At 42.7% G+C, this 13,675-nt stretch overlaps 2 protein-coding genes across 5 annotated transcripts in view; one reads left to right on the top strand and one right to left on the bottom strand.

Moving 5' to 3' along the window:
- Positions 1–316: 316 nt before the first annotated feature.
- On the top strand, positions 317–10,725 carry LOC146318171 (leukocyte cell-derived chemotaxin 1-like). The gene is made up of 7 exons (XM_084732921.1): positions 317–474; positions 1,240–1,380; positions 2,920–3,060; positions 4,527–4,640; positions 8,138–8,288; positions 8,708–8,817; positions 9,510–10,725. Exons 1-7 carry the CDS (start codon positions 403–405, stop codon positions 9,732–9,734), a joined length of 954 nt encoding a protein of 317 aa, XP_084589047.1. The 5' UTR covers positions 317–402; the 3' UTR covers positions 9,735–10,725.
- Positions 10,726–12,287: 1,562 nt separating this feature from the next.
- Positions 12,288–13,675, bottom strand: part of sugt1 (SGT1 homolog, MIS12 kinetochore complex assembly cochaperone) — a 39,173-nt gene continuing 37,785 nt past the window's right edge. For all 4 annotated transcript variants that reach the window (XM_084731760.1, XM_084731756.1, XM_084731758.1 and 1 more), the window contains one exon: positions 12,288–13,114. In XM_084731760.1, the coding sequence (XP_084587886.1) occupies positions 13,013–13,114 (102 nt within the window). In that variant the 3' untranslated portion in view covers positions 12,288–13,012. The remainder of the gene's footprint in view (positions 13,115–13,675) is intronic.

Here is a 13,675-nt window from a genome sequence, read left to right as displayed (position 1 = left end):
AGTGTAACAGCTCACCTGAGTAGTGGAGTAGGTTGAAATGCAAAAGTCTTTATATTTGGAATTAACTCACATAATCTGTGATTGTGGAGCAAACATCCAAATTAGATAGATTTATTTGTAGTAGACAAATATGGGCACCATGCATCAAAGTTTGCGAGATCTAGCACAAACAACCACAGTGATGCTCGAACCAAAAGTGGTACAACTGTCCCCGGTCTCCCCTACAGCATAAAAACAGGAGCTGCCTCCTGTATGAGAGAGTGAGCAGGAGTGCCAATCCTCCTCCTGAGAGAGAGAGAGAGAGAGAGAGAGAGAGAAAGAGAGAGAGAGAGAGAGAGAGAGAGAGAGAGAGGAGTTAGTGACTGAGTGGTCTGGGGTCTCCTCAGGTGTTTGGCTCCAGTCATGGCCGGGAACTCAGAGAAAGTACCGATCGCCTCGGCGGGACCGGAGGACCTGCAGCAGTTCATGCCCCCGGTGAGTTTTCATAAAGGCCGGAAGAGCTGAATGTGATCGGGATAAGGAGGTCTGTACTGCTGGTACATCAGTGGGGGTCAGCCGGGGGCCAAAGTTTTGGGTTACTGACCTCTGATAGAATAGATAGGTGACAAAAAACCTGAGTTATCTGTTGTAGGAATCTATCTCAATGTACCCACTGGATCATTTTATTAGGTTGAACTCCATACGATAAGCACTTAAAAGCAAGCTCTAATATAGTTTTAATGGGCTTCATTGATGTGGGCTCACTGTTTGGCAAGATCCTGTTGCTTATAATTAATTTTCCAAATGAATTACGACGTGTATAACTGTCAACGAACCTTATGTTAAAATGCAACACGACGCACCCTGAAAATATCAAGCAATACTGCCATTCTTAGTGTATGAATCTGGTGATTTGATATGTTCATTTATTGACCGGTGGTGAAATACTAGTAACTTATTAACAAATATGTGATGAAGCTGGCGGGTATAAATGCTGCTGATGGAGAAGACAAACTAACCCAAACGCTTAGATCCTGAGGATTAACAGTACAGACTCACTATTTGGCAGTTAACAGGTGACTGTTGCCCTTTTTATCTAACAGCGTATTCATGATTTATAAAGTGTTTACAACTTGACTAATAACCTAATTATAAACCATGTGTAAGTCATTTACTCGGGCAGTCTTGTTGTAAAGTGGTATCGTGTTGTGTATAAGGATGTGCGGTCATTTATGGGGGGTTTGTTTGTTTTTACCGTAGGCCTACTCCGCCGTGGCCGTGAAGCCCGCCACCACCGGCCGTCTCCTGAAGGCCGGGATCGCGGTGCTCATCGCGGGGGCCCTCCTGCTGCTTCTGGGCGCAGTCGGAGCTTTCTACTTCTGGAACAACAACGAGAAACATGTACGATTAATATTTTACTGTTTATCTTCATTCTAAACACCAAGAAAGTGTGCTAGGGTAAGAAAGAGGACAAGACACTGAAGTTAAAGTTGTCAGTTTGTGGAGAACCTGGTTCATAAAGATGCACTTTGCCATATGCAGAACAGTTTTATTAATGTTAGTTAGACTCATTACATTATGATATTAAGGTTTGGAGGCTGCATAATATGGTAAAATAGATTATTTTTGCATCAAAATATTAATTTTCACTGAAAAAATAAAAGAATCATGATGAGTGTTGGGGTCTTTACCAAACAGACAGATAAAGATCTAGGCCAGGACATCTCTGCAGCAGTACAATACTTCACTATACTGTTGTCTTGTCATACGTTTTTCTATTTCTGCTTTGATTTGGATGCTGCGCTCAGCCATATTGCGATTTTGATAATATTTTGGTTAACTGTGCAGCCCTGTTAAGGTTAAAATCAGAGTGCAAGCACAAATTGTACCAGTTTAGGACCACTGTATTATCTTGACATGTTTTTGGGTGGGCATTTGAGTTTTCAGTCTAGAGAAGTTCAAAGAAAACATTAATAACCTTGTGGAAGGATTTTCCTTTTGTACAAAGAGAAAAACATAAAGTTCAGCCCCCCTCACCATCCCGATAATTTCCGTACAGTCCCTGAGGACTTTTAATCAAAAGTCAAATCAAATGCAGTCTGATCTGCTGGATTGCTCCTTTTGTTCCATTGTAGCTTCAGTCTACTTTCAAAACTTTTCTGAAATAAGTGGCACTACCACAGAAGAAAACAGTTCTCCCACTCACACTCTATTAAACTAATGTCACTTGATTGAAGAAATTCTTGAAACTAGCTGGTATGAATCAGAAACAAGTGAAATTAATTTGTCAGGGGTAAGATTTTTAACTTGTTTGAATTAAAAGGAGGCTCAATACTTGAGTAAAGTTGTTTTTTTTTCCGAGATGGACTTTTTTTTTGCAGGGTGGGCAAACAGTAAAATGTAAATTAAACACTCCACTTCCATGGTGCAGTCTGCTTGGTGAATAGAGGCGTTGTGAATGTGGTGTGTGTGTTGGAGGATCCTTGCAGGGTGGAGAGGGGTGAGGGGGGCCTCTTTGGTCCGGCTGATGCTCCAGGGGCAAGAGGTGGAAGAGATGAGGGGGAAAATGAAGCTTTCTGAGTGTTTTTTTTTTCCATTATGGAGTTAGAAAATGTTCCTCAGACTGGATGAAAAGGCTCAGTAGAAGGGTCATCATCACCCAGAGTCTGTACAGATTGTATTCTTCTGACCAAGTCTGAATGAATATGTCGTCTGAAAGAGAAATCCAGAGAAGAGAAGAGAGGCTGTATATGTGAGGAGAAGTCAGAGGGTAAGGCTGGAGAAAGAGGGTGAGGAGGAGTGTTGAAAGAGAGAGGGCTGGGGGGTGGGGTGACTCTCAGGACTTTCATACCTTACATGCCAGTCTCAAACCTCGCGTGTGCGTCTCTCTCTGTGTGTGTGTGTGTGTGTGTGTGTGTGTGTGTGTGTGTGTGTGTGCAGGTCTACAATGTCCACTACAGCATGAGCATCAATGGCAAAGTGGAGGAGGGTACAATGGAGATTGACACGGCCAACAACATGGAGAGATTCAGCACCGGAAACGGGGCAGACGAGGCCGTGGAGGTCCACGACTTTGAGATTGTGAGTTGGATCTAAAATATCAGGAGATTCAGTCAAAAACAGACTCATCAACACTCTAGAGCGCAACTGCCTCTTCTTAAGCCCCGCCCCTTTTTGCTTTGTGCTCCAATAACTGTTAGAAAGCTTGGAACCCAGCGGAACCACATTCAACTATTGAAAAATTGTAAAAGCTAGCAGCTTTTACTTTTTCTTTTGTCTATTTTAATGCCTGGTTTTGCCTCCCGAAATGGAAATGTTGCATCAAAACATGAGAGAAGTATATTTAGAGAAATAAGCCAGAACATTTTTCCCCTATAGCAGAGTGATAATACATGGAGCCAGAAATTTCAGCACTCTGGAGAGAGGACTGGCTACGTGAGACTAGAAACTACTGATTGCCTTAAGAAAGACCTTTTTTAATGCGTTTTATGTAGTCTGAAGTAATGAAAACTACAATATTAGGCTGTCTTGGCTCAGTTGTTGACTGTCCGTTGGATCAAATAACATTATCACGATCTGACATCCAGGAATTGAGCAAAACTAAGCAAGTAAACTAAGGCAGGGGTGGCCTTTTTCTGAACTTTGTCTGAATGGAGGTCCACAGTCTCAGACTATGAAAACGAGTTAGCTAATGTTAGCAAAATGCAAGGTAACTAACTAGCTAACCAGCTAGCTAGTGATCAATGTACTTAGATTACCTAGCTAGTTAGTTTTGCTAACATAAGCTATCAAATGCACAATGCACTGTGTGGAGATTGTGTAGCGCTGCCCAGCTCCTCCCACTGCTCTTAATACTACGAGACTGAATCTGACTGCATAATTGTACTTTGTATCGTTGTGTATGTCACAATAAAGTTGACCTTTAATATTGCAACATTGTAGATTAGCTAGCTACCAGCAACATCTTTTGACCATCTTTGAAGTTTTGTTTTCTTGTCAACTGATATGAGCCCTGCACATAGCAGACGAAAGGAGAAAGTTGACCGAGATTTCAAAAGGGACGGATCAGTTTGGAGCATCAGAGAAGAAGCAGATCAGATTTGTTGAGAGGCCTGTGTGGGGAGATTGGTTCGTTGTAGCAGTGGAGAAATTAAGAACAAGCAGACATGTTATCTCCCTTTGGGCCAATCAGTGTCAAGATGCAATGTCTCTCCAATTTTCATTAAATTCGGACTGGTGGTTTTTGACCTTTAATTAAAGCACCCCAATCAGAGTAGTGAAGCAGCAGTTTTGGCCTTCTAACTATTAAAATTTTGACCTTTAAGCATAGTGTCCCCGTGAGTGTAATTTCTTAATCTAGAACGTGGAGCCAAACTGCAGCATCGCCCCAAAATTTGACCAAAGTCAGCAGTCATTACATTGGATGTACAGATCTGTAGTCCCAGACACCTGCAGAGTTCGACAGAGTTCAACAGAACGAGTGGAGATGGGACGAGTTCTAACTTCCAACTTTTTGTTTGTACCCCTTTCCTGCCTGACCTCTCCAGGGGATCACAGGGATCCGGTTTTCAGGAGGAGAGAAGTGCTACATCAAGACCCAGGTGAAGGCCCGTCTGCCTGACGTGGAGGCTCTCAACAAGGACTCCATGACGTTCGATCTGGTGGGTTGGGTCTTATACGTCCTGAGATGGCTAATTGTCTTCATGCTGTAGCGTGCTTTTTAGGGAATTACTGAATCAAAAGTTCCTTCCCACTAAACTGTAACCAGGGGCTTAAATTTTAGAGGAATATTTTGGGGAATATACTTCTAGCTGAGAGTATATTGTGCAACAATCACATACACCCTCACATTTGTTGTGACTGTGTTAACTCGTCCACAAACTTACATTGGCAACACTGTCTATGAGTGTCGTATCTATAATGGACTATAACTACATTAGACACTCTATAACACACTATAAGATTAAAATGCATTTATGAAGCTTTATAAAACTATATATGTATATAATCATGGACGACAACTTATAACAAGGTTTATAAAGAATTATAAGTGCTGAACATAATGTATTACGTAAGTTCATCATTCATAATTCTTTCTATCTCCATGCCAAGTGACATTATTCCATTTTAGAAACTTAAGAGTTTACAATGCGTTATGAAACAGAGCACTTCTCTGTGTGTCTTTATAAATGGCTGAAGTTATGGTAGTTACTCTTCTTTCAAACACTGTTGTCAATTTGGCATGAAGACATGAAGCATTACGAGTGCTTACCTTATAATACATTATGTCCACCACTTACAATACGTTATAACCTTGTTATAAGTTGTCATGCATGATTATAAACATGTTTAGAGAGGGTCAAATGCTATAAAATGTTACCCTTATGTCTTATAAGTCATCATTGTTTATCAGTGACTCCCTCACTTTCTAATCAAATCTGAAAATAAAATGTTAGCAGGTCTTAAATATAGGGCCATAACTAACTTAAAAATGCCTTATTACTGATTTATAAGGCAGGTGTCATGATATGATTATAGCAGTGTAATGGCAGTCTTATGCACACCCCTTCAACTAAAATAAGTATTCGTTAAACGTTGTAATCTGCTGCAGTTTACTGCATTGTTTATTCGTTACTGAGTGTCAGTGGTATAGTACAAGTTCTCACTCCTGATATGAAGCTATTAACATGAATCACCCGAGTCAATGATCTACCAGGAACACATGGGTAATTTTTATGTGTGGGTTCCCATCACTTAGCAGCTTGGTGGACTCTATTAAGATGAATAAACACTACAGAGGACTGAAATATACCGCGTGTGTGTGTGTGTGTGTGTATGTGTGTGTATGAGTGTGGATTGCCATCACAGCTCACCAACACCATTGTTCAATTGAGTCTGTCTGATAATTAAAATCATTTAGCTCTGCATAAGCCTCGCATCCACATAAATCCACATCACCAGAATTGCTCTCGCGAACGCGCATAAACACACTCGTGCACGCAGACCCGCACACACACATGCCAGCAAGCACACAATTAATTATCACGCAGGGCTGCTCTTATTGCCTCTCTCTGCCTCATAAAGGATCATTTATTTCACGTTTGTGCTTTTGTGTGTGTTTGTGTTATTGCCTCTCTTTGCCTCATAAATGATCGTTTGGTTCACATTTGTGCGTTGTGTGTGTGTGTGTGTGTGTGTGTGTGTGTATGTGTGTGTGTGTGGTGACAGGGAGATGTTGTTATAATGGTTGCTCCAGGCTGGTCATTTGCTATAATTTAGAGTGATGGCAAATATGGGTTAGATAAGCACACACACACACACACACACACACAGATAGACACACATATGCGTCGCCATCCAGGGAGAGTGGGTCAGATAAACTCTTATCAGTCGAGCAGTGGAGAAGGACCCCCGCTTTTATTTGTCCCTCCAGCAAATCATTTGAGCTGGGGAAAAAAAATATTTCTGAAAGGTTGGAGGATAACATTCCCTAAACATGGCTGTGGCTAGTGCAATGCAGCCTTCAGGAACAAATGCCTCTGGGCAAAAACATCCCCACAGAATTCCCCTTTTACCTGCAGGCTGTGGATACAGAGCATGTATGTTTACACAGTCTCTCCTCTGAAAACCTCAATAGTTTATCTGCAGAAACCTGCAAATTTAGGCCATCCAATCTCTCCCTCCCGTCAGATCCTGATGAGTCCTGACACTGTGTAAATGTTAGCGCAGAGGGAATCTGTATACTGAAGCCTCGAGGGGTTCTTTTTTACTACTTGATTTTATGTTGTTATAAGGAGCATTAACAGCACAGCATTAATGCAGATTAGACTCGGACAGGATGCAAACACTGTGGGCTATTTAAAGGGGACGGCTAGTAACAAGATCCATAAACAAGTGTGATAATATGCCTTCAGCAGCCGGGGACATCTTCAGACTAGAGCCTGACCGATATATCTGTTGACCGATATTATCGGCCTGCGATTAACAGCGATGTCGGTCTGTATTGGTATCGGCATATATATTGTCTGATATGCGCCTATATGAAAACTTTTTTTTTTTAACAGAACAGAAAAGCAGATTATTTTTTATCTGTTAACTTTATAGGCAGTATTCTGTTGATCTGTTTTCTTAATCCAGGTTAAATATATAGATATATTTTGTTCTATTTGTTTTTTGTTTTTTTTTAATGTTGTATCTATTTGCACACAGGTGAGAATAGGCACACAGCAGCTACATGGCTATTCACACCCGATCCCCTTAGTCAAGCTGTAAATTGCAATAAATTCACTGTTAACAAGAGACTGCAGTGGGTGCATTGGTTCAGCAAAGGATAGGAGACAGCATAGGAGAGTAGGATTTTAGTCTAATGTGAAATAAGAAGTCAGCGATTGACTTAGACTCAGCTGATATATTATTTACATAAAAAAATATATATTATTTTCAAATTCCAGTTGCAGTTTGATTAGGTTTAGGAACAAAACTAAAACAACTTGGTTAATTAAATAAAGTTGTTTGGTTTAGGAACAAAACTAAAACAACTTGGTTAATTAAATAAAGTTGTTTGGTTTAGGCAACAAAACTAAAAAGCACTTGGTTAGGTTTAATCAACAAAACTACTTGGTTAAGTTCAGGCAACAATATTAAAACTATTTGGCTACATCTAAGAAACAAAATTACTTGGTTAGGTTTAGGAAAAGATCATGATTTATCTCTGCCATAAAGGTGTAAATAGCCACACTGGCAATTTACACCCCAGATGCAAGTAGCATTTTTGGCTCCAGACACCCGGGTGCTTGTTTAAGCCTTACTAGTTTATATACACCCAGGTGTAAACAGCAACATTTGCTAATCCACCCCGGGTGCAAATAGCATCTGCCAAAAGTTTATTGTTAAACTGTAAAATATCCTGTATTCATTACATATCTTTGTCACAGTGTTAACCACTTTTGAGGGATCACTGCAAAAATGTATGATTCTGCATATATTCTGTATAATATGTCCTGTATAAAGGGTATCGGCGCTTATATTAATACCTGGTTTTGTTTACTCCGTAAGAACGGTATCGGCCCCAAAAATCCAGTATCCGATGAACTACGTCAGATGTTTTGTTGTGATTCTTGTTTATCTCATTTCTCCTCACTCTCTTTCCCCCCTGAAGGAGGATGAGGTGATGCCGGCCAAATTCGAGGATGATCTGATCTGGGTGGCAGCTGACACTCCCCTCTCAGACTCTGCCTTCCTCAGCAACAAGATAAAGGACTTGTGTGGAGACTTGCCCATCTTCTGGCTCCGTCCCACCTACTCAACCAGTAAGTAAAAAGTAACAGATAGCTTGTGGTAAAAAAGATATGAAAATGTAAATCCAAAGAAAACTGAAATTAAAACACTCAATTTTCAAGGCTATGTGAGTTTTGTCAGAAAACAAAGAGGATCTGGGTCAAACGGTTCCCATAATTTCCATTTAACATCGCAGTTGTTGAAGCCACAGAAAGAAAAGCAGGCTAAAAAGAAAAGCAAAGTCCTTTTGAAGTTTCCCAGCTCCCGAGTGTACAATTTTTAGCATGCTGGGAGGTCAAAAGTTCCCAAAACACAATTTTATTCTACTTCATCTGAGGACTTCAAAATGCTGCCAGAGAAACGGCTGTGCAATCAGGAGCTGAGCCACATTAGTGCCACTCCGCTCCTAAATTTGGTCTGCTGTCAGATACTGAGACTGTGATGTGTGCAGGCGGACAGAGGAAGAGGAGGGCCGCCCCCCGCCAGCGCCGCCAGGCAGCTGCGGCCGGGGAGGAGGAAGAGGACGTGGAGGCAGAGTTCAACCCGGAGAACCCCTATCAGGTGAGTCACACAAACAAACTCACATGTTCTTCTTCTGCCGTGTTTATGTCCCGCTGCAGCGTCTGCGACTGTCCGTTCACATCTGAGGGCTACCTGAGAAGGCTTTTTTTTCCGAGGAGGGTTTCTCACAGCTGTGCGAGCAGCAGCAGATGCCGGGGTCACGGCGGAGTGGCCCGGATTGTCACTGCAGATCTGAGTGTATGCATGGGTGTGTTTTCTGTGCATGCGTTTTCTGTGTGAGGCTGTCTGAGCCTGTCCAAAGCTTTCCTTTCAGCATTGAGGCTGTATGAATAATTCCACAACACCACCCCCTCCTCCGCCGTGGCCCCTTTGCCCTGCTGAGCACACACAGACTTCCATACATACACTCCCCCCAATCCCTTCCATCCTCACCCTTTATATGTTGGGCCCCATTTTTTCCTAATCCCTCTCCCTTCCCACTCCAAGCATCCCCCAACCCCTGCTACACACTCCTGACAACCACAGATGGGGGTAAACAGCAAGCGCTACGCTGAGGAAGAAAATATTTGACAACAAAAACCCACATCTGACAACATCCCCTCCTCCCCATCCTGCCTGTCGGAAATCCATTTTTAATTGGTTCGAAACAAGGGCTCTAAACACGTACAGTATCACACAACAGAACGTGAACAAACAACATTTTCACTGTTGTCCTCTCTGTCTCTTCTCAGAGGGGTCTCGAGGGCGAGCAGAGCACCATGAACATCGACCCCATGCTGGACCACCAGGGCGTGTGCTGCACTGAATGCCGCCGCAGCTACACCCACTGCCAGAGGATCTGTGAGCCGCTGGGAGGCTACCACCCTTGGCCATACCACTACCGAGGCTGCAGGGTGGCCTGCAGGGTCATCATGCCGTGCAACTGGTGGGTGGCGCGCATTCTGGGTCTGGTGTAGACGCCCCCGCCCACCTGGGAGATGGTAGAGTTGAGAAGGGGAGAAACTAGGGAGGGGTGGGGTTCCAAGGGAGGGGAGGGGAAAAGTTTAGGAAAGTGAGACGTGTCTACTGTAGTTACCTGTTAGTCTGAGCAGACTGTGGGAGATGAAGAGCATCAGTGTCCACACATTATAAATGCATGGTACAGAATCTAGGACAGACATGATCTGACATGTAAAAGTACACAGTTGCTGCACTCTGCACAGCTTGTCTTATTAAAAAAACATACTTGCTATCGATTTAGATCCTTCTGGACGACAGCACAATATGCTGTCAGGAGAACAGAAGTTATGATATGAAACATACAACAGACCTGTTTTCTATTATTGATTTAATGCAATGATTTAAAGTATGTTTAACGGCACCCATTTATCCATAAGAGAGGCAGGTAAGCTTGTATTTATAGAACTGGTAATCATTCCTTTGCTTTCATTCTTTGCTTTTTGATGTAAATAAATGTATAGGGTGCAAAGTATTTCAGTAGCAGCCAGCTGTCTTAAATAGCAGCTATAGACCTTTTTCACTGCAGCCACTTTGACACGAAATAGTAAAGGCAGGTGTTATTGATGATTCTAATTAAGGTTCCATTCCATTCGGGTCAATCAGAGTGAGGGTGCTGCTATTAACCCTTCCTAAGTCCTGCCCCTTTTTGGTCTGTGCTCCAAAAACTTGGTACCTCAGTCAACTTTCTCCTTTTCCTGTAAAAGCAACATAGGGTCACATCTTAAGTTAGCAAATGTTAGCAAAATGCTTGCTAACTAGCTAGTTAATGCTAGCAGAACACATAGAAGGGTCTAACTGCATTGTTACAGCAAACAAAAAACATCCACTTTTATTACACAACATTCAGAGATAACTTCCTGGACTTATTTGAACCCAAACCACAATCTTTTCCTTAACTTCTCTATGTAATTTTGCTGTTACAGATCCATCTTTGAACCATCTTCAAATTCTGTTTTTCTTTTCAACAGATGAGCCTTGCACATAGCATGTTGAAGTACAGGAAGCCCTTTTTTTTTCCCCCAGGATGATGAAAGCAAGACCTACCCCACTCTTGCCTCTGACTGGCTTACCTTAATATTCTTAGCCTAACCCTCCCCAGTCACACTCCTCCTAAACGTACCCAGAACCCGCCCAACCTAAATGACTCAAACCAGCAAAGGCAACAAGTACTAGCCAATCAGAGTAAGAGTAGGGTGGGTCATGACTTCATTTCATGTACAGGAAACAGAAAAAGGAGAGCGCTGAGGTACCAAGCCTGCGCAACTGTGCACAAAAGGGGTGGGAGTTAGGAAGGGTCAAACATGCATGTTGGTTCACTGGAAAGGCTCTGCTACACTAAATGGAACAGGACCACAATTAGTCAAAATGGCTGCCATGAAAAAGGTCTATCATTTATTTAGGCTTTTCATCTTTTTGACTCCTGTGTTTTAATTCTCTCCTTTGCCTATGTTGTCTTCATGAGTTGCTCATTAAAAACAATGTACTGTACGCATTCTCTCACAAACTTTCATCCAAATGAATTTTCATCTGCGTTGAAGAAGCTCTCCAAGTGCAATATCTCTGAATAAACTTTTTTAAGTAAACTTTGGAGTGTCATCCCCTCTTTTTTGGTTATCGATCGGCTTGATTTGGGAACACCCCCCCCCCCCCCCCGTTCTTCTTCTCTCTCACACACTCAAAAACACTTTTTAGATGTGTCACATCTGGTAGCTGCTCCAAAGGGATGAGCAGAAAGAAGTTTCCAGAGTTCTTTAATGTTGAGAGTTGCAGCTCTAGAACTCTTTAATGAGACTAAAGACTCTGTAGCCGTCACGCTCCCAGATCTTACCCACGATGCAAAGCGCTTAGCTCCTTTTGATGTCACAGAGCCGCCTCAGGCAGGGGTAGGGGGTAAGGATGGGGGCGGTGTGTTTGTGTGTGTGTGTCAGGGATAGTGTAGGAGTGTGTGTTTGTGTGTGTGTGTGTGAGATGAAGCTAAGAGTTCCATCCAGAGCCACAAACGGGCGTTTGATCGTCACGAGAGATGAAACGATGTGTGATGAATTTAACACTTAACTCAGTATGAGAGGCTTGATGATGCGGTTAGGAGGCTGATCCATATTAATGCTCTCTTGCCGCGGCAGGACGCCTCCTCACAGTTACAGCTGCCGCATATATGTGGTTGGAGAACAGGGGAGGTGCCCGCCCGCTCTCCCACATCTCCGACTGTAAATCACCAATCCACCTCGGGGCTGCGTCCTCGCCTGCTGGCCAAACGACTCCGGGGCTCTCCGTCTTGATACCGATCGAACCACAATACGTAAACCATATCCTCGAGCCGTCATCCATATCTGAACTGCCTGTGCTCCTATCAGTGATGCCACATTTCACTCCTTGCAGCACATAATCACAGAGCATGGCTTCCTGTCATGATATATTGCTGTTTTTGCATCTGATGAATCCCTTTGGAGACTTTCAAACCTGTCCGAAACAGTTTCCAGGGACGAAGGACCATAAAACAGGTGACAAAGTTTGCGAGCCAAACAACAAATCTTTTATTTACACTGAAGCTTAAATCACACTGAGGGAGCGGCCGGTGCTAAGCCACCGACTGACATGTCACACAGACTCCAAAAGTATGCAGAGTATTGCTGTTGACTTTTTTTAACCCAGGGTACAGAAAAAAACTGCATAAGACAAGAAATCATAGCTTAGTTGTTATTTAAACATCTCAATCGGTTCTTATTTTTAACAACTTTACAGTTTTATACAAGTGCTGATAGTAAGAAGTCATAAAAGGCTCCTGAATAGAAAGGCTGTGGGCATTTTTTGAGAAATCCAGAAGAGGCAGAGGAGAGAAAAGAAGAATGATGTTCTAAAAGCAGATCTGAAAGTTAAACTGGAGCATTTCAGGTCTGTCAGTCACATTGGAATCCCTTTTGAGTCAGTGGGGCTTAAAAAAAAAAAAAATCAGATAACTCAATCTGTTCAACAGATTACTGAAATTAACCGACCCCATATGGTGGTATGTTATTGCAAAGAGGAGGCCATGAGTGGTTTGGTGGAGTGAAAAGTGGGAGCGCTGAGGCTCCCTGCACTTAGTGAGAACAACTGAGGGTTTGGGGAGAGGAGGGAAGTGGACGGCCATGGAGACTGCAGAGCAATGAGGGCCCCCACTGCAGCTCAGATGGACATATGCGAAGAAAGATGATGCCAAACAGAGAGGAGGAAGAAAGAGATGGAGGGAGGGGGGTGCTCAGTACTTCTTGAACTCCACATCGTCCGGTGGGTTCATCTCCACTTTTCTCTTGCCCACATCTTTCCAGTTGGTGCTCAGGACCGTACCACCTGACTCCATCTGCGCGGGGAGGGGAGACAGAGGCAGAAATAAGTTCAGTGAAATGATCCCTCACTTCATTAGTGCTGTAGTTATGCAACACCTTCTCTCTGCTTCAAAATGCTCAGGGCTTAGATAAGTCCACTGCAGCATCGTTGAGTCCATGAGTATTGATGAACAAGGTGGATTTTTTTGGGATCAGTGGCTCATTTTTCATTTTAATTTCCGTGTTATTTCACAATAAGCTAAAAAGTCAAAGAATTCAGAATGCTAATTTTCATATAAGCTGACCTTTACTCTCCTAAAGGTCTTCTGCTCCAAATGCATAAGTGACGACATGCGATGAATGTTAAAACTCTCAGTGGTAGCTTCTATGTTGGAAATGACAGCAAATCCAAAGTCCTCCAGCATCATCATCTCATATGGTTGACAACACAGAATGCTGATTCACACCAACTGTCAATCAACATTTAGCTGCAATCACACACTCACACACACATCCTTCTTTGACATACACGTAAATACACTGTTATGGAAGCTCATTAACTACATAATCTGCTACTGCTGCATCAATCCACACCG

The sequence above is a fragment of the Lutjanus erythropterus genome, chromosome 12, assembly GCF_056507025.1.
Source record: "Lutjanus erythropterus isolate fLutEry1 chromosome 12, fLutEry1.hap2, whole genome shotgun sequence".
Taxonomy (NCBI): domain Eukaryota; kingdom Metazoa; phylum Chordata; class Actinopteri; order Lutjaniformes; family Lutjanidae; genus Lutjanus; species Lutjanus erythropterus.
This window is presented reverse-complemented; position numbering and strand designations above follow the sequence as displayed.